General features: G+C 39.1%; 1 protein-coding gene across 1 annotated transcript; it reads right to left on the reverse strand.

The window, feature by feature from the left end:
* Positions 1-877: 877 nt before the first annotated feature.
* LOC123498502 (probable cysteine--tRNA ligase, mitochondrial) lies at positions 878-18,287 on the reverse strand. The gene is given in 18 exon segments (XM_045245664.1): positions 878-935; positions 1,079-1,124; positions 4,889-4,999; positions 7,089-7,208; positions 7,577-7,675; positions 7,897-8,022; positions 9,026-9,162; positions 9,897-10,025; positions 10,545-10,645; positions 10,647-10,676; positions 12,515-12,551; positions 12,554-12,745; positions 13,481-13,658; positions 13,841-13,958; positions 14,696-14,784; positions 16,540-16,628; positions 17,215-17,363; positions 17,810-18,287. Coding segments are annotated over 17 exon segments (1,722 nt in total). The 5' UTR covers positions 17,315-17,363; positions 17,810-18,287; the 3' UTR covers positions 878-915.
* Positions 18,288-22,070: the final 3,783 nt, after the last annotated feature.

Consider the following 22,070-nt stretch of genomic DNA (forward strand, 5'->3'; position numbering starts at 1 on the left):
AACAACAACAACAACAACAACAACAATAATAATAATAATAATAATAATAATAATAATAATAATAATATTCTCACTCATATGTAATGCCACTGGTCAAACACAACCAATTTTCAACCTTATAGTAGTAGTAGTAGTAATAGTACTAGTAGTAGTGGTGGTGGTGCTGGTAGTAGCAGTAGTAGTAGTGTTGGTAGTAGTAGTAGTAGTAGTAGTAGTAGTAGTAGTAGTAGTAGTAGTAGTAGTAGTAGTAGTAGTAGTAGCAGTAGCAGCAGCAATGACAGTAGTGGTGTTGGTGACAGTTGTAGTAGTAGTAGTAGTAGTAGTAGTAGTAGTAGTAGTAGTAGTAGTAGTAGTAGTAGTAGTAGTAGTAGTAGTAGTAGTTGCTGCTGCTATTATTGTTATTATTGTTGTTGTTGTTGTTATTTGTGGTGGTAGTGGTGGTGGTGGTGGTGGTGATAGTGGTGGTGGTGATGGTGATGGTGGTGGTGGTGACAAAACAAACTTATTTCTTCTCTTTCTCCTTTTCTTCATTATTTTCTTCTTCCTTATCTTCAGTTCTCATTTTTCTTCCTTTCTCTTCCTCTTCTTCTTTCTTTTCCATTTCCCTTTTCTCTTTTTGCTCTCTTCCATCTTGTTTCCCTTTTTTCTCTTCCTTCTTTTCAATCTTTATTTATTTTCTTCTTCCCACTGTTATCTATTTTATCTAATCTCTCTCTCTCTCTCTCTCTCTCTCTCTCTCTCTCTCTCTCTTCTTCTTCTTCTTTTTAATTATTCTTCCTTTTCTCCTCCTCTTTAATCATTACTGCTCTTTCTTCTTCTTCTTTTTCTTCTTCTTCTTCTTCTTCTTCTTCTTCTTCTTCTTCTTCTTCTTCTTCCTCCTCCTCTTCTATATCCACGTCTTCCTCTTCCTCTTCTTCACACTCCTTTCTTCTGCTCTAAAAAACAAAAAATAAATAATTAAAATAAATAAATAAATAAATAAATAAATAAACTTAACTAAATATGAAAACTGCATTTATTTATTTATTTATTATTATTATTATCTATTTATTTATTTTACCTGCAAATTTTGTCTCACCTGTTGTCTCGTCAGCAATGGACCAGGAGGTGTTGCCCTTGTGGTCCTGTGAGAGAGAGAGAGAGAGAGAGAGAGAGAGAGAGAGAGAGAGAGAGAGAGAGAGAGAGAGAGAGAGAGAGAGAGAGAGAGAGAGAGTTTATCATTGCTATATCATAACTAATATATTTCAAATTTCTACTACTACTACTACTACTACTACTACTACTACCATCACCACCACCACCACCACCATCATATCCTCTCTCTCTCTCTCTCTCTCTCTCTCTCTTTCCCCTTCATTTATTCATTCTCCTCCAAACTATTTCTATCTTTATTTCATCTCTATTCCTCTCTTTTTCTTCATTTCCCTCCTTTATTTATCTATCTATCTATATTTACTTCCTACATCACCACCACCACCATCACCACCACCACCACCACCACCACCACATCTTATTTTGACCTTCATTTTATCCATGTTCTCCTCTCTCATTATTGATTTCTCCGTTTATCTGTTTATCTATACCTTCAACACCATCACCACCACCATCACCATCTCCTCCACCACCACCACATCCTATTTCTACCTTCATTTCATCCTTGTGCCTCTCTTTTTATTGATTTTTCCCTTTTCTTATCTGTTTGTCTAAATTGTCCACCACCACCACCACCACCACCATCACCACCACATCTTATCTCTACCATTGTTTTCATTCCTCATTTCTCTCTCTTTTTTTTTATCTTTTTCCTCTTTTTATCTATTTATCTATATTGTTTCCTCCACCACCTCCACCACCACCACAACACCTCCCATATTCTGAAACACTTCCGGGCTGCACCTTCACTATTTTCAAAGGGCTCTAGTTGAAGTGACGCAGGTTTTTAAGGGTGTTTCTGTAATTCTAGTGACATGTTAACAAGTTTTCTGCATTATCAACAGGACAAATACTCTTTTTAAAGGCTCTAGTTAAAGTGACAGGGGTTTTTAAGGGTGTTTCTGTAATACTAGTGACATGTTAACAAGTTTTCTGCATTATTGACAGCACAAATACTCTTTTTAAAGGCTCTAGTTGAAGTGACAGGGGTTTTTAAGGGTGTTTCTGTAACTCTAGTGACATGTTAACAAGTTTTCTGCATTATCAACAGAACAAAATTAATACTCTTTTTAAAGGCTCTAGTTGAAGTGACGCAGGTTTTTAAGGGTGTTTCTGTAACTCTCTTTGTGCCGAGCGCATAACAGAGGTGATTATCTCTGGCATGGAGCTATACATTCCTCATACTTTCTCTAACCCTAAAGCTAAAAAGCCTTGGTTTAACTCTGCCTGTTCTCGTGCTGTCAATGATAGAGAGGCGGCTCACAAACGGTTCCGTAGCCATCCAACTGCTGAAACTCATGCCCTATATATTTCTGCCCGTAATCATGCCAAATCTATTCTCCAACTTACTAAAAACTCTTTCATCAATAGAAAATGTCAAAGTCTTTCCAATTCTAACTCCTCTCGAGATTTCTGGCATCTAGCCAATAATATCTCTAACAACTTTACTTCTTCGTCTTTCCTCCTTTACTTCATCCAGATGGCTCTACAGCTGTCTCTTCTTTTCTAAAGCTGAACTCTTCGCTCAAACCTTTGCTACCAACTCAACTTTGGATGATTCTGGGCATATTCCTCCTACTCCTCCACCCTCTGACTACTTCATCCCTAAAATTAAAATTCTTTATAAAGACGTTTTCCTGGCCCTCTCTGGCCTTGATTCTCGGAAGGCTTACGGTCCGGATGGAGTCCCTCCTGTTGTTCTCAAAACTGTGCTTCCGAACTCGCTCACTGCCTGGTCAAACTCTTTCATCTGTGTCTCTCTACTTCTATTTATCCTTCTTGCTGGAAGTTTGCTCACATTCAACCTGTCCCTAAAAAGGTGACCACTCCAATCCTTCTAACTACCGCCCTATAGCTTTGATTTCCTGCCTTTCTAAAGCCTTTGAGTCTATCCTTAATAGGAAGATAATGAGGCATCTATCAGCTCACAACCTTCTCTCTGATTGCCAGTATGGTTTCCGTAAAGGCAGATCTACTGGTGATCTTCTTACTTTCCTAACTGAATCTTGGTCATCCTCTTTAGGGACTTCGGTGAAACCTTTGCTGTCGGCCTTGACATATCGAAAGCCTTCGATAGAGTCTGGCACAAATCTTTAATTTCTAAACTACCCTCCTACGGATTCTATCCTTCTCTCTGTACCTTCATCTCCAGTTTCCTTTCCGATCGTTCTATTGCTGCTGTAGTAGACGGTCACTGTTCTTCCCTAAAACTATCAACAGTGGTGTTCCACAGGGTTCTGTCCTATCACCCACTCTCTTTCTATTATTCATCAATGATCTCCTAAATCTGACTCAATGCCCTATCCACTCCTATGCTGATGATACCACCCTGCATTATTCAACAGCGTTCAACAGACGCCCAACCCAACAACAATTAAATGACTCAAGGCGAGATGCTATAGGACGCCTAACTTCTGATCTTTCACTTGTTTCTGATTGGGGCAGAGAAAACCTGGTTTTGTTCAATGCCTCAAAACTCAATTTCTACAACTATCTACTCGACATAACCTTCCAGACAACTATCCTCTCTTCTTCAATAACACTCAACTTCCCTCTCCTCTACATTAAACACACTCGGTCTATCCTTCACTAAAAATCTAAACTGGAAATTTCACATCTCTACTCTTGCTAAATCAGCTTCCAAGAAGTTAGGTGTCCTATGGCGTCTTCGTCCATTTTCTCTCCCTCCCAGCTGCTTGCTCTGTACAAGGGCCTTATCCGCCCGTGTATGGAGTATGGCTCTCATGTCTGGGGGATCCACACACAGCTTTACTAAACAAGGTGGAATCTAAAGCTTTTCGTCTTATCAACTCTTCTCCTCTAACTGACTGTCTTGATTCTTTAAGTCACCGCCGCAATGTTGCATCTTTATCTGTCTTCTACCGCTGTTTTCATGCTGTCTGCTCTTCTGAACTTGCTAACTGCATGCCTTCCCCTCCTGCGGCCTCGCTGCACAAGACTCTCTACTTCTTCTCATCCCTATTCTGTCCATCTTCCTAATGCAAGAGTTAACCAGTATCTTCACTCCTTCATTCCCTACACTGGTAAACTCTGGAACTCTCTACCTGTGTCTGTATTTCCACCTGCCTATGACTTAAACTCTTTCAAAAGAGGAGTGTCAAGACACCTCTTACGTTAACTGGACCCTCCTTTTAGATTTTTTTGTTTTTTCTCTTTCTACTTTCCTCTTAACAGGGCCTGGCAACCAGCGGGATTTTTTTTTTTTCCAACACTTTGTTTGCCCTTGGCCAGTGCCCTTGTAATGTAAAAAAAAAAAAAAAAAAAAAACTCTAGTGACATGTTAACAAGTTTTCTGCATTATTAACAGGATAAATACTCTTTTTAAAGGCTCTAGTTGAAGTGACAGGAGTTTTTAAGGGTGTTTCTGTAAATCTAGTGACATGTTAACAAGTTTTCTGCATTATTAACAGGACAAGTTTTCTGTATAACCAACAGCACAAATACTCTTTTTAAAGGCTCTAGTTGAAGTGACGCAGGTTTTTAAGGGTGTTTCTGTAATACTAGTGACATGTTAAAAGTTTTCTGCATTATTAACAGGACAAATACTTTAGAACACAGCTAATGGTCTCTTTGGTCTTTGAAAATGGTCACGGAGAGAGAGGGAAGTGTTTCTGAATATGCCACTACATCCCATTCACATTTTCTTTACTTGTTTACTTATTTCTACACCACCACCACCACCAGCATCACCACTGCCATCACCACCAGCACACACCTTGATCTGCAGGCCACTCTTGAGCAGTTCCCCCCTCAGGTGGTCACAGGCATGCAGGAGTGGCATTCTCTCTCTCTTCCTTGCCTTCACCTCCTCCTCATTCAGGCCAGGCTACCGGGAAAAGGGACAGGGGGGGAGGGGGTTAATAGTAGTAGTAGTAGTAGTAGTAGTAGTAGTAGTAGTAGTAGTAGTAGTAGTAGTAGTAGTAGTAGTAGTAGTAGTAGTAGTAGTAGTAGTAGTAGTAGTAGTAGTAGTAGTAGTTATTGTTGCTACTGTTATTGCTGTTGTTGCTGCTGCTGCTACTACTACTACTACTACTACTAGTACTACTACTACTATTACAACTGCAGTACTACTAATATTACACTACCAACAACAATAACTACTACTACTATACTAAAACTACTACTGTTACTTCTATTACTACTACTACTACTACTGCTATTGCTGCTACTACTATTATCATTGCCATTACTACTCCAACTATTGTATTACTACTTTTACTACTATTTTTATTACTACTACTACTTTGACAACAGGTGGGGTGAAATCTATAGAAGTGAACAGAGTGATAAGAGAAACAATTTGGGTCCTGGAAAGGTAGGTCTTGTACAACTAATTCAATATGTTTTTACTCAGTAGTAGTAGTAGTGTGTCTACTCTATGATGGCTCCTGGGTTCCAAACATATATTTTTTTTTATAAGAAGGAGAACTACTAAGGGCAAAAAAAAATTAATATTGAAAAAAAAAAAAGGCCCACTTGAATTGTAGTCTCCATAAGAATCAAAAGAACTAGTCAAATTATTATTGATTTGATGTGAATTATGCTTGTTTTCTGTTGATCAATGCACTTATTACAAGGACAGCTCACAGTTTGCCTCATAATCTGACAACTACATATTTCTCCAGGACACATTCAGACCCAGAACCAGGAGCCATTTTTAGAGTAGACAGACTATAGTAGAAACACACCTCTCCTCACAGATGTACAGAAGCATGGAACAAACTTGATAATGCAATGGTGTGTGCAAAGACCATACATAAATTCAAGAAAAATTTTGATAAGGAAAAAATTGAGAGGCAGAACAGCATGAACCTAGTGTGGTTCATTTCCTGTATCTCATAACTAGGTAAACACACACACACACACACACACACACACAGTAGCTCAGTAGCTCAGTGGTTAGAGCGCTGGCTTCACAAGCCAGAGGACCGGGGTTCGATTCCCCGGCCGGGTGGAGATATTTGGGTGTGTCTCCTTTCACGTGTAGCCCCTGTTCACCTAGCAGTGAGTAGGTACGGGATGTAAATCGAGGAGTTGTGACCTTGTTGTCCCGGTGTGTGGTGTGTGCCTGGTCTCAGACCTATCCCAAGATCGGAAATAATGAGCTCTGAGCTCGTTCCGTAGGGTAACGTCTGGCTGTCTCGTCAAAGACTGCAGCAGATCAAACAGTGAAAAAAAAAAAAACACACACACACACACACACACACATGTGCCCGGTAGCTCAGTGGTTAGAGCGCTGGCTTCACAAGCCAGAAGACCGGCGTTGGATTCCCCGGCCGGGTAGAGATATTTGGGTGTGTCTCCTTTGACGTGTAGCCCCTGTTCACCTAGCAGTGAGTAGGTACGGGATGTAAATCGAGAAGTTGTGACCTTGTTGTCCCGGTGTGTGGTGTGTGCCTGGTCTCAGGCCTATCCCAAGATCGGAAATAATGAGCTCTGAGCTCATTCCGTAGGGTAATGTCTGGCTGTCTCGTCAGAGACTGCAGCAGATCAAACAGTGAAACACACACACACACACACACACACACACACACACAAACTTAAAAAACAAAACAGAACCTTAACTCAACCCTTAAACACACACACACATACACAAACTAATGAGTGGAATGAATGTAGTAGATAATGAGGAGCTGTCACTAAGAGATGAAGTCACCAGTAGAAGCATAAGATGTCATAGTAAAAAGGTCAGGATGGGAAGATGCTTCAAGGATGGGAAAAATTCAGCTTTCCACAAAGATGTATAGTGGCACGGAACAGCTTGAGTGAAGATGTATCAGCAAGGAGTGTGCACAGCTTGAAAGAAAAGTTGGACAAATGTAGATATGGACATGGGGCCACACCAGGCCCTGTAAAACTACAACTAGGTAAACACACACACACACACACACACACACACACACACACACACACACCTCTCCATCTGTGTCCTGCAGCAGTGCAAACTTCCTCACTCTGTCCCTCAGCTCCAGCACAGCATTCATCACCTGGAACAGACGGCCTCCAGACTCCAGGGACAGGTTGGAGGCGTCACTCTGGAAAATTACAGAGGGCCTAGATTACCGCCTATACTCTGGAACACCTCTAGAACCTACACTCATATTTCCTGAAGGCCCTAAATTAAGTTAAGTTTTTTAAAGGTTCTAGTGACTTCTGGGATTTTGTATAGGGTCTAGATTAGCACCTGTACTCTGCAACATCTCTGGATCACACACTGCTATTTTTCATAGGCTTTAGAATAAGTTAGGTCAGATTCTTTTAAGGTTCTAGTGACTTTTGGAAAGTGGTGGCAATTATGATGATGATGATGATGGTGGTGGTGGTGGTGATGGTGGTGGTGGTGTTTCTAATAATGATGATGATGATGATGATGATGGTGATGGTGGTGCAGCACTGTACACACCACACTGGGGAAATGAATGCCAAAGACGTCCTCCATCAAATAGTGAATGTAGCTACAGATGGCGGCCATGCTGCCGGCACTCCTGTCCAGACTGCTGCCCTGCGGAGAGAGAGAGAGAGAGAGAGAGAGAGAGAGAGAGAGAGAGAGAGAGAGAGAGAGAGAGAGAGAGAGAGAGAGAGAGAGAGAGAGAGAGAGAATATAATCATTACATTTGTTTAATTTTCTCTTCTTTATCTATTTCATTGCAAGGTACGTATTCACACACACACACACACACACACACACACACACACACACACACACACACACACACACTCTACCTGGGACTGTTTCTTGAGCTCCCTGTTGCCAAGAGTGATAAGTTCCATGACAGCCTCCACCGCCCGGGCTGTGTCAAAGTCGTCAGCCAGGGAGCGCTTCACCCTGGCCCGCGTCTCAACCAGTTTCTGCAAGGGAGCGGTGGTGAGACATGGGGTGATGTTGGAGGAGAAAAAAAAAATAAATAAATAAATAAAAAATAGGAAGAACATTGCGGCAGGCTTGAACACAGAAGAATAGTGGTAAGGAGGAGGAAAAATGGGGAAGATATCAAGGCAGCAATGAAAATATAAGTAACAGTGGTAGGAAGGAGAAAAAATGGGAAAAATATTGAAGCAGGCATGGAAATATAAGTGATAAGGAGGAGGAAAAATGGGAAAAATATCAAAGGAAGCAATGAAAACAAGTAATAATGAAAAGAGAGAAAGAAAAGTAGGAAAATATATTGAGGCAGGCATGAAATATAAGTAACAGTGGTAGGGAGGAGGAAAAATAGGGTTTATATTGGCTGGTGGGGTTCAGTTAAAAGAAAAACAATAACTATCAATAACAATAACAAGAACAGGGTCTAACCATCTTCACAGCAGAACCAAACAACAACAACAACAACAACAACAACAACAACAACAACAACAACAACAAGCCTCACAAATCTTCAGCACAGACTCATCACATGACAATAAACAACAATAGAAATAACAACAATAACAACACCACCACCACCACCACCATCACCAAACACCTCACAACACCAACCACCAATCACCACCATCAACATCACAACACCAACCACCACCATGACCATTTCCACCACCACCAACATCACAACACCAATCACCAAACACCACTACAACACCACAACTACCACCAACCACCACCCACAACACCATCCATAACACCACCACCACAATCACCACCAACCATCCCCACAACCAACACAACCACCACCACCACAACCACTAACCACACCACCATCACCACAACCACCACTACAACACTATCACCACTAACACAACACCCTCCCCACCACAATCACCACCAACCATCCTCACAACCAACACAACCACCACCAACCACAACCACTAATCACCACCACCAACCACCCCACCACCACCACCACCACCACCTCACCATCTTCAGTGCGAACTCATCTAGGGGAGCACATTTGAGCTGGCCATTGATGTAAGCGTAGGCGTCATGCAGGAAGGAGCGAATCTTCCTCATGTACACCTTAGCCTGGTCCAGCGAGGTCGGCCCAAACTCCACGTCTGAGGGAAGGTACACATGGATCAGCAGGTGTGTGTGTGTGTGTGTGTGTGTGTGTGTATTATTATGATGAAATACACACCATAAGACATTTTCCTAACACCAATAACATCACTAAAGAGAGAGACATCAGTAACACTATAATGAAACACCCACACAACACCGCACAACACCACAAGACCTCCTAGCACCACAATACACCACTACACTACTTAACACAACCTCACAACACCACAATTCTTTCCCACAACACCACACAACACCACACGTCTTCCTTCAACACCACATGATCTTATTCTAACACCACACACCACCTCAACACCAGAACCTTTTCCTAAAACACCACAACATACTTCACAACACTACAACACCACTAAAATACACTCCTTTTTTTTCCCACAACACCACCTCAACACCAAAACCTTTCCTAAAACACCACCATCCTTTCCTAAAACACTCTAACACACTACACAACACCACTAAAATACACTCCTTTCTCCCCACAACACCACTGCAACACCACCTCAACACCACAATCCTTTCCTAAAACACAACACCACTGAAACACTCACACAACACCACAAGACTTTCTAACACCACAAAACCACCATACACCACCACACAAAACCACAATTCTTTCCAAATACACAACACCACTAAAAAACACTCACAACACCACTAAAACACACTCTTTCCCTCCAATATCCCACCACAACACCACGACAACACCACTTACTGTTTCTGTAGTGGGAGAGGAGGCAGAAGAGACGAAAGGTGTTGACAGAGTGTTGCTGCAGAAGGGCCTCCACGCTAATGGTGTTGTACAGGGACTTAGACATCTTCTCTCGCCGCTTGTGGAGGTGTCCTGGTGGTGGAGGGGTAGGGGGGGTCAATGGTGATGACTGGTGATGAGAGGAATCAGTGTTATGAGACTGAGAAGAGAGACAAGAAATCAGTGTTGCCATGAGACAGACAAGACCTCTCTCTCTCTCTCTCTCTCTCCCTCATTCCTGTCACTTTTCTCTCCCTCTTTCCCTTATTCCTGTTTTTTTCTTCTCCTCTTTTTTTCCTCCTCTCTTCTCTCACTCCCGTCACTTTTATCTCCCTCTTTCCTTAATTCTTGTTTTTTCCCTCGTTTTTCCTCCTCTCTGTCCTCACTGTCACTTTTCTCTCCCTCTTTCCCTTATTCCTATTTTTTTCCCCTTTTTTCCTCCTCTCTTCCCACTTTCCTTCATCCTTTTATTTTTTTCCTTCCTTTCCTCACTCCTGTCACTTTTCTCTCTCTCCCTCATCCTTCTTTTCTTTCCCTTCTTTCTTTCCTCCCATCTTCCTTTGCTTCCTTCTCCGCCAATGGACAGTAGTGGTGGTGAGGCAGAGTACTGACCTACATGCAGCCAGTAGTTACACCATTGCTGGGTGTTGTGGAAGGCGCAGCACTGGGCCTCCTCATTCTCGTGGTGGGGGAAGCGCAGGTCTATTCCCCCCATGCAAGTCCAGCGGCACTCCCAGTATGTGGCTGTAGGGGTAGGTTAGGTAAAGTTAGGTTAGGTTAGGTTAGGTTACGTTAGGTTAGGTTGTGTTGAGTTGGGTTGGGTTGGGTTGGGTTGGGTTTTAGTTAGCCTGGGTTAAGGTTAAGTTATACTAGGTTGAGTTGTGTTAGGTTAAGTTGGGTTGAGATTAAGTTGTAGGCCAAAAATTGAAAAAATAAATGAATAAAAAATAAAACAAATCAATAAATATATAAATAAATCAAATAAAAAAGAGGGAGGGAGATGGTCAAAGCTGTTAAATGTTTGCTGTACAGGTTAGGTTAGGGTAAGTTAGGTTAGGTTAGGTTAGGTTAGGACAGGTTAAAGTTAGGTTAGATTAAATTACGATAGCTTAAGTTAGGATAGGATATTGAGGTAAAAGAGAGAAAAATTGTCTATATTATTGGGAGTTTGAAATTAAGTAGTGGAAGTTATTGTGGTTCTAGTACTTGTCTAATAGGTTCTAGATTGTTAAGTTAGGTTAGGTTAGGATATTGAGGTAAAAAAAAAAAAGGATTATTTGAATGTTGTAGTGGATGTTACTGTGGTTTTAAAGTGTGTTTTTGTGGTTGCAGTGATGGTATAATAGGTTCCAGAATGTTAGATTAGGAAATAGAGATAAAAAAAGGGATAGTCTGGATTCTTGTATGTTTGAATGTTGTAGTGGATGTTATTAAGGTTTTGAAGGGCATTTTTGTGGTTCTAGTGATGGTTTCATAGATTCTAGAATGTTAGGTTAGATATTCGAGGTAAAAAAAAAAAAAAAAAGGATAGTCTAGATTATTGGGTGTTTGAATGTTGTAGTGGATGTTGTTCGGGTTCTGAAGGGTGTCTTTGTGGTTCTAGTGATGGTATGATAGGTTCTAGAATGTTAGGTTAGGTTAGGTTAAGTTAGGAAATAGATGTAAAAAGGAGTAACCTGGATTATTGGGTGTTTGAATGTTGTAATGAATGTTGTTGGGGTTCTGTGTGGTTCTAGTGATAGTTTGATAGGTTCTAGAATGTTAGGTTAGGAAATGGAGGTAAGAAAAGGGATAGTCTGAATTCTTGTATGTTTGAATGTTGTAATGTATGTTGTTGGGGTTCTGAAGGGTGTCTTTGTGGTTCTAGTGATAGTATGATAGGTTCTAGAATGTTAGGTTAGGTAGTCTAGATTCTTATTCATAAAAAGTGAGCATCAATCAGAACAATAACAACACTTCATTGCTTCCACACTCTGGCAACTTCCATTGAACCTCAGCCACACATCAGTCACCCTTGGATGGCTCCCCCCCCTCTCCTCCACCTGGCCATGGATGAACACTCCAACAAAAACCCACAAAACCCCACAAAATACAACACACTGATCAGAACCCACAAAACACCCATTAGAACACACAAAACACCCATTAGAACCCATAAAACACCCATTAGAACCCACAAAACACCCATTAGAACATATACAACACCCATTAGAACCCTATAAACCCATCATCAGTGCCCCACAAAACACCCCATTAGAACCCCCACAAAAAAACCCATTACAACCTCTTAAAACTTCACAAACCCAACAAAAACCCATCAGAAAACACTCATCAGAACCCCTTAACCCATCAGAACCCCACAAAACACCCATTAAAACCCCATCCATTACACACCCATTAGAATCCCAACTCCAAACATAACCTAAACCTCTTAAAACCTCTCAGAACCTCACAAAACACCCATTAGAACCCCAGCCATTACACACCCATTAGAATCTCAACTCCAAACAACCCAAACCTCTTAAAACCTCTCAGAACCCCACAGACAACCTCCACCAACCCTCAGAACCCCACACAGTCACCTGGCCATAGCGGAACACTCAATGTGCCAGCCTGGTCTCCACGGCCCCAGGGGGAAGGCCAGGACGGCTCTCCCTTCTTGGCCTTCTTCCACAGCACAAAGTCCCGCGGTGATTTCTTTATCCCCGCCGTCGCCGCCGCTGTCGCTGTCGCCGCTGCTGTCCCCTCGTCCTCCTGCACTGGGAACAGCTTGCCATACCGACCATATGCGTTGGTGTTGAAGTATACCGAGCCTGGGGGTGTATCAGTTATGTGGTGTATATCAGACAGGGTGTTGAGGGTTCGGGTGTGTGTATGGAGGGGTGAGAGGGTGTAATGGGGTGTATATAGTGGTTACGGGTGTGTATAAAGTCTGGGGTGTGTATGGGGTGTGTATACTAGAAGGGTAGAGGGGTAGAAGGTGTGTATGGAGGGGTGATGGGGTGTATACAGTGGCTGGGGAGTAAGTATTGAAGGCCTAGGGGTGTAGCAGTGATGGGGTGTATATACAAGAGTGGTAGTGGAGTGTGGAGAGTCTGGGGGGTGTGTATGGAAGGTCTGGAGGGGTGTAGGGGTGATGGGGTGTGTATAGAGAGCCTGGGGGAGGTATAGGAGTGATGGGGTGTGTATAGAGAGTCTGGAGGGGTTGTAGGGGTGATAGGGTGTACACGGTGGTTGGGGATGTGGTGCGTGAATGCCTTCTAAGTGAAACATGAGCATTTTGGGATCATATGCCATTTTTTAGTTAAATTTATTCATTTCTCAGGTGAATGTTGACTGGCTTACACAAGACACTCTGGCCTGCATCACCAATACAACCAATCCTAACCCAACCACACAAAACCCTCATACAAACAAACCCAACCCCACTGAAACCAATCAAACCTCACTCAATCTAATCTAACCCACACAAACCCAACCTAACCCCATAAACCCTTACAGAACCTAACCTAAATCATAAACACACACACACACACACACACACTAACCATCAGCCGCTACATAGGCCAGGCCGCGATCGAGGATGCCCTGGGTGAAGGCGATGATGTGCGGCACGTGTTCGGTGACCCTCGGTGCCAGGGACGGCCGCCACACCCTCAGCCGGTCCATGTCCGTGAAGAACTCCTGCTCATAATACTCCGTGATCTCCCGAAAGCTGACCTGGAGCTGTGCAGGGGTGGGAGGTGACGGGTGTTGGTGAGAAAAAATGGGTAAAAAAGGAAGAAATATACAAGAAAAGAAGGAAATAGAAGAAATAAATGAAAGAGAGAGACAATATAAACACAAGAACAATAAATCTATACCAAACACACACACACACACACACACACACACACACACACACATACCTCCTGGGAGCGATGGATAATCTTGTCATCGATGTCAGTGATACCCATGACCAAGATAACATTGAGGTCAAACACTCGAGTCATGATGCGACGGATGATGTCAATCTTGATGTATGACCTGCCGGGGAGAGAAGAAAAGGTTAGATTAGGTTAAGTTCTGTTGGGTTGGGTTGCTTTAGGTTAGGTTAAATTGAGGTTAGGTTAGGTTAAATTGAGGTTAGGTTAGGTTAAGTTACATAAGGGTTAGGTTAGGTTAATTTAAGGCTATCTCAGGTCAAGTTAGATTAGGTTAGGTTAAGTAAGATTAGGTAAGTTTAGGTTAGGTTAAGATTGGGTCAGGTTAGGTTTGGTAGGGTTGGGGTTAGGTTAGATTAAGAGAGAGAGGTGAGTGTTAGCCAGTATTGGAGAGGGTTTGGATGGGAGGTGTGGGTGGTTCAGGGTAGGCTAGAGAGAAGAACTAGTTTTAGGGTAGATAAAGAAGGTTAAGGAAGACAATGTTTTAGAGAAGGTTTGAAGATAAAAAGAGGTGTTTGAAGGGAAGACATTGTGTTCTAGGGAAGGTTAGAGTGAGGGAGAGAGTGCTTAGGGTAGAAAAAAGGAGGAAAAGTGTGTGGTCTGGGAAATATAGAAGGAAAAGAGTGTTCAAAGGAAGGTTTGGGAATATATCAATTTATCAATACTACTACTACTACTACTACTATAAAGAAAATAAGAAAAAAATAACATTAATTCTTTATATATTTAAACTATCAGCACTATTACTACTACTGCTACTACTACTACTACAATTAAATCACTTCACCACAGAATACATCCCACCTTACAACACACACACACACACACACAGACACTCACAAAGCATGGCCAATATGTGCTGAATCATACACAGTTGGGCCGCAGTTGTACCAGGTGAGGAGGCCAGGGTGGTGCGTCCTCAGTGGTACCTGCAAATACACACACACACATAGAGGTACAGGCACACACACAGGTACATGAATCAGTGTTGTAACTTAACCCCTTCAGTACTGGAACAAATTTTTATCATGAATTGTTGGTGTGATGAGAAGCTTTCATTGACATTAGGAAGGGTCTATGGAGGTCAGAAGATTAATGGCCAGTCTTCACTATTTTAATCCCAATATAAGTTTCTGAAGCTGTATAGAATCACCAAACAGTAAGCAGAATGAATATAAAAATGCATCTTGGTGCTAAAGGGGATTAAAATGCATTAGAGATGATGGATAGACAGATAAATAGATAGATAGATAGATAGATAGATAGAGATAGAGATAGAGAGAGAGAGAGAGAGAGAGAGAGAGAGAGAGAGAGAGATACAGATACACTAGTGAATGTAAAAGAAAGATAAAAAGTTATATAGATAGAAATAGATAAATAGATAGATGATTGTTGCAACTTAAGGAACACTAGAGAAATGTGAGAGAAGATAGATAGATAGATAGATAGATAGATAGATAGACAGATAGAGATAGAGATAGATGTGTTATTAACCAAGAAAAACACAGAGATAGAACACAAGAGGAAGAAAGATAGATAGATAGATAGATAGATACCCAAAAAATGATGAAATATAAGAGAAGGAAGAATATATGACAAAAACAATGAGGAAAGTGATAAATGAAATAGAAAAGGAGGAGGAACCAAAGAGAAAGGAAGAAGATAAGGAGAAGTAATAAAAGAAGAATGGGAGGGAGGAATGAAAAGAAAGATATGAAAGAAAAGAAAAGGAAAATCAAAGAGAAGAGAAAAAGAAAAGAGAAATAAGAAAAAAAATAAATAAAACAATAAAAAAAGGGGAAAAAATGAAGGGGAAGAAGAGAAAGAGAGAATAAGAAGAAAGAGAGAGAGAAAAGGAATACTAACTATTAAAAATAAATAAATAGATAAAATAATGGAGGAAGAAAGAGAGAAAAAGAAGAAAAAAAAAAAGAGGAAAAAAAAAGAATACTAACTATTACACACACAGAAAAACAAATAAATAAACAAATAAATAAATAAATAAATAAGATAAAAAGAAAAAATGGAAGAAGAAAGAGAGAAAGAGAAAGAAAAGGAAAAACAAAGAGATAGATAACAACTTCAACAATTACACACAAAAAATAAATAAATTAGATAATGATGATGATAATGATGATAATGAAGGAGATAATAATAGTTGACTTAAGCCTCAGTGGTGGTGCTAAAAAATATGATGATGATGATGATAATGATGATGATGATGATGATGATGATGATGATGATAATGATGATGATGATGATGATGATGATGATGATGATGATAGCGACTTAAATTTAGTGGTGCTGTTAAAAAGAAAAAAATAGATAAATAAATAAAAATATATATCAATGATGATGATGATGATGATGATGATGATGATGATGAATAATGATGATGATGATGATGATGATGAAGAAGATAATAATGGTTGACAAGCTTTAGTTAAAAAAATAGATAAATAAATAAAAAAGATGTTATTAATGATGATGATGATGATGATGCTAATGATGACAATGATGATAATGAAGAAGAGCCTTAGTGACACCATTAAAAAAAATACAATAAATAAACAAACAAAAAGATGAAATTAATAATGACGACGACGACGCTGATGATGATGATGATGATGATGATGATGATGATGATGATGATGATGATGATGGTGATGATAGTGACAGCTTACCTTGGTCTTGGTGGTGCTGTTATATATATTAATGCCAGTCTCATGTCCCTGCGGCAACACCCACGACACTGAGGCACTCCACCGCTTGTCTGAGAGAGAGAGAGAGAGAGAGAGAGAGAGAGAGAGAGAGAGAGAGAGAGAGAGAGAGATTATTAAGGGTTTGTTTAATCTATAGTTCTTTTGTGTTTATCTATCTATCTATTTGTTTGTCTGTCTGTCTGTCTATTTTCTTTCCCTTTTCCTTTATTCTTTCTATCTAATTAATGTTGTTTTCTCTTCTTCCTCCTCCTCCTCCTCTTCTTTACTCTTTTTTTTTTCTTCCTCTACAACCTCCTCCTCCTCCTGTCTTCTTCAACCTCCTCATTTTTTCTCCATCTCTTCCTTCTCTCCTCTTCTTTTTCCTCCTCCTCTCCCTTTCATCCTCAACCTCCTCCTCCTCCTCCTCCTCCTTCTTCCTCCATACCTGCAATTCCTCCTCCTTTCTTCCTCAAACTCCTCCTCTTCCTCTTCCTCCTTTCTTTCTCCATGTCCTCTATCTCCTTTTCTTTTCTGCTTCCTTCTCCTCCTCCTCCCACTTTAATTCCTCTTCCTCCTCCTCCTCTTCCTCTTCCTCATCAAATTTTTCCTTTTTTCTTCTTCATTTTTTCTCCTTTCCTCCTCCTCCTCCTTACTCACCGAGCCACAGCCTGGCGGGGGAGGGCACAGTGCCACGGCCTCCCAGCAGAGGAGTAAGTGTCCTAGGGGAGGGGGCTAGGGTGGAGGGGAGGTGGTGCATTGCCAGACACCCAGGCACCGCGCGGCACTCATGGCTGCGGCCGCTGACACTGATGGGAAAGATGGGGGGTGTAATGTTGTTGTTGTTTATTTAATCTTATTTTTTTTATTTCATTAGTTTGTTTTTAAGATGTAGCTAATGGTCAAATATATATATCAACTTCTACCACTACTACTACTTCTACTATTACTACTACTACTATTTCTACTATTACTACTACTAATAAGAAGTACTAATAGTTCTACCACCACCACCATTACTACCTAACCTAACCAAACCAATACTACAACCACCATGATTACTACTACTACTACTACTACTACCACCACCACTACTACTGCTACTACTGCTACTGCTACTACTACTACCACCACCACCACCAACATTATTCCTACTACTACCTAACCTAACCTACCACCACCACCACTACCCTATCCCCACACATTTTAATATAGTCATCCCTGCCCACAGAAAACGAGAGAACATGTGACTTACCTACGAGATAAAGATGTGTGTGTGTGTGTGTGTGTGTGTGTGTGTGTGTGTGTGTGTGTGTTCACTCGTTACTTTTCTCGTTCACAATCTCTCGACTGGTTACTTTCTTCATTTCGGTGTTAAAATTAAGATCATTTATCATTTTTTTCTTTCTGTTTTTTTCTATTTCACTTTCAAGAATTTGTGTGTGTGTGTGTGTGTTTATCTTCTTAGCATCTTCGTTTTTCCTCTTTTCTTCTTAACTTTCTCTTCGCTCTTCTTATTCCTCTCTCTCTCTCTCTCTCTCTCTCTCTCTCTCTCACTTCTCTTCTCACTTCTCTCCCTCTCTTTCTCTTCTGTCACTCACTCTTCTTCCCCTCTCACCTCTCACACTCTCCCCTCTCTGCTCTCCGGTATAAGGGCGAGAAGGGAATTCACTCTCACTCTCACTCTCTCTCCTCTCCCAGCCTCGCCGTGAGCTCTCTGTTTACATTCTCTCCCCGGGGCGCATTTAGTACAGATTATCTACTCAAAATGTCGAGATTACTTCCTATTTGGTTATTTTTACTGAGTTTATTTATTTTATTTGATGTTTTGAAGTTACTAAATTTTGTGTCACTTTTTTTTTTTTTATGGTGTGTGTTTTTTTGTTATATTTGGGTGAATTAGTGGATGTTTTGGTGTGTTTATTCTTATTTTTTCTTTTATGTCCATTTCATTTATTTACTTTTGAAAGGATGAAAATGAATTATAAGTTTTCTTTTCTGCGAGTTTGCATTGTATAGGGCTTCTATAATTTTATCTATAGTTTTTATCTCAAGAAGCATCTGGTCAAAGTTAATTGCTTCAGAAAATAAGTAAATAATTTAGTACACATTTATATTTTCAGAATCTACACTGTTATTAGTTTTTTTATTTGAGAATGTGTTATATTCCTTTGATTTCTTTCATTCTATTTTTAGTCAAGGCTGAAATAGGAGATGTCTTGGCAGTAATCGTTTATATGACCTTGTATACACATCACTTACATTCTTAACATTATTTTTTTCCTCATGTACTGTGTGGACTGTTACTTCACTCTATTTTTATCTCTATTACATAATACGAAAAAAAATGTCTCGCATGAACTGACAAAGCGGGAAATTTAAAATGCTAATATCTGCCGTTTTCTCTTCTAAATCCTCATGTTTATAGCATTTTTAGCTTGATTATGGCAGAAAGACACTTCATTTACCACATATTAATTATTTACACCAGCAAGAGACCACATTAAATAAATCTTCATCATACTAAGCAAAAAACTAAGAGAAGATTGATAAGATAGACGAGTTGATAAATAGATAACTAACTCAACTGGGTTCCCTGGAATAGACGAACAGCAAAGATGAATGGAGGAGATTAATGAATATATATATTTTTCCTATAGTTTAATAATAAAGTTGTGTTAATTAATATCAAGTTAATAAAAGGCTCTTAAAAATACATATAGTTTAGTTACTCCTTCATTATTTATAGGGGAAACTATTACAAACTTAATCAAAGGAATAATGTAGCTTTTTAATTCCTTTTTACTGACGACAGGAGAGAGAGAGAGAGAGAGAGAGAGAGAGAGAGAGAGAGAGAGAGAGAGAGAGAGAGAGAGAGAGAGAGAGAGAGAGAGAGAGAGAGAAATGGTAAACTAGCTAATAATAAACAAAATTCAACAGTGTATTTCTCTCATTTTAAAACAGAGAGAGAGAGAGAGAGAGAGAGAGAGAGAGAGAGAGAGAGAGAGAGAGAGAGAGAGTTATGATAATCAGTAAGGTGTGAGGAATTAATGAGCTGTTGAAGAAAATCGAGATTTATGTATTTGGGAGAGATAACACACTGATAGATAACAAATAGATAAATAGACAAATAGATAGATATATGAGTAGCAATTATAAGTGTAGGTGAAGAAGGCAAAGAGATTAAAAAATATATATGAAAAATGACAATAACAATAATAATAGGGTAAAATATATAAAGCAGAGAGAGAGAGAGAGAGAGAGAGAGAGAGAGGCGAGAATAGATGAAAAAGACAATGAAAGCAAAAAAAAAAAGAAAAGAAAAATATGACACGAAAATAAAATGATAGAAAGAGTGTTAGGAAAAAAAGAAGCAAAAAAATAAAATAAAGTAAAAAAAAAAAAAACATGAAAATAAATAAAAAAAAGAAAAGAAAAAAGAAAAGATGTAGAAACGAGTTGAAAAGAAATATATTACAAAGAAAATGTCAATAAAAAAGTGTGAAACATTTAAATAGCGAAATGAACAGACTTTTAGAGAGTTTGTAAAGAAATTCAATGATAAAGAGAAGGAAGGATATGAGAGTGAATAAAAACAACAATAAGAATAAGAATAAGCTATAATATTTAAATAGAAAAATAGATAAAGTAAGGAAGTTGAATAGAATCTAACCTATTTGATAGATAGAGATAAGTAAACTGTTTCTATAGGGACTGTGTAGAATAAAGGGAGTGAAGAGGCAGAAATAATGTAAAATGACAGCAATAGCAACAAAAATATGCTGGAATATTTGGACGGGAACGTGAATGATAAAAGAATATAGTTTTTAAAGGATTTGGCGGGAAAAGGAGGTTGAAAAAGGAGGCTTGGCGGCAAAAACAGTAGAAAATATGAAGAAATACCAAAAAAGTACGCTTAGATATTTGGATGGGAGTAGATAAATAAACAAAAATAAATAAATAAATGAAATAAATAGATTAGATAAATAAAGCAGATTTTAAAGGATTTCGGTGGAAAAATATACTGAAAAGGGAGGATTGACAGCAAAACAATGAAAAAATATGAAGAAATACCAAAAATACGATGAGATATTTAGATGGGGATGATAAATAAGGAAAAAATAAGTAGTATCTAAAGGGTTTGGCGTGAAAAGGAAGTTGAAAAAGGACAGACGGCAAAACAACAGAAAAATATGAAGAAACGGCAAAGTACGCAGAAATTTTAGGATGGCGATGATAAATAGGAAAAAAAATTCTAAAGAGTTTGGCGGGAAAAGGAGGTTGGAAAAGAGGACTGACGGCAAAAACAATAGAAAAATATGAAGAAATAGCAAAAATAATCTGAGAAAATTAGATGGGGATGATAAATAAGAGGAAAAAAAAGCAGTTTCTAAAGGATTTGGCCGGAAAAAGAGGTTGAAAAGGAGGATTGACAGTGAAAACAATAGAAAAAAATATGAAGAATTGGCAAATACGCTGAGATGATAGATAAGTAAAATGCAGTTTCTAAATGATTTAGCGGGAAAATGAGGTTGAAAAGGAGGACTGACGGCAAGAAATATAGAAAAATATGAAATAGCAAATTAAAATACGCTGAAATGTTTTGATAGAGAGATAAATAACGGAAAAAAAGTAGTTTATATAGAATTTAGCAGGAAAGAAGGTTGAAAAAAAGGATTGACAGGAAAACCAACAGAAAGACAAGATATAGAGATGAATCAGGAAAATTTGTTAGTTTCTAAAATCTAAAGTGTTTGGCGGGAAAAGGAGCTTGAAAAAGGAGAATTGACAGCAAAAACAATAGAAAAGCATAAAAGAAAAAAAAAAAAAACATGAAATATTTGTGACAGAAAGATGAATAAGGAAAATTATATACATGTAAAGAGTTTGGCGGGAAAAGGAGGTTGAAAAAATGGGAATTGACAGCGAAATAATAGAAAAAACCATGAAAATAAGGGAAAAATACGCTGAAATATTTGTGATAGAGATGAATAAGGAGAATTTGGTAGCTTCTAAAATTTATGAAAAGGGTCTGGCGGGAAAAGAAGGTTGAAAAAGGAAATTGACAGCAAAAGAACCAAAAATCATGATAAAAAAGCAAAAACACGATGAAATATTTGTGATAGAAAGATTAATAAGGAGAATTGGTATAGTTTCTTAAATGTAAAGAGTTTGGCGGGAAAAAAGAGGCTGAGAAAAGAAGGATTGACAGAAAATAAACATGATGATTGGCAAAAACAAGCTGAAATATATACATAACAGATAAATGAATCAGGAGAATTATTTCGTTTAAAAAATTATAAAGGATTTGGCGGCAAAAGGCTGAAAAAGGATTTACAGCAAAAAACAATCTAAAACAAACATGATGATTAGCTAAAACACGCTGAAATATATATAATAGAAACATGAATCAAGAGAATTATATAGTCTCTAAAATTCTACAAGGTTTGGCGGGAAAAAAAGATGTTCAAAAAGGAATATTAACAGCAAAAAGAATTATGAGTCTCTAAAAAAAA

This window comes from Portunus trituberculatus, chromosome 7 (genome assembly GCF_017591435.1).
Source record: "Portunus trituberculatus isolate SZX2019 chromosome 7, ASM1759143v1, whole genome shotgun sequence".
Lineage (NCBI taxonomy): Eukaryota > Metazoa > Arthropoda > Malacostraca > Decapoda > Portunidae > Portunus > Portunus trituberculatus.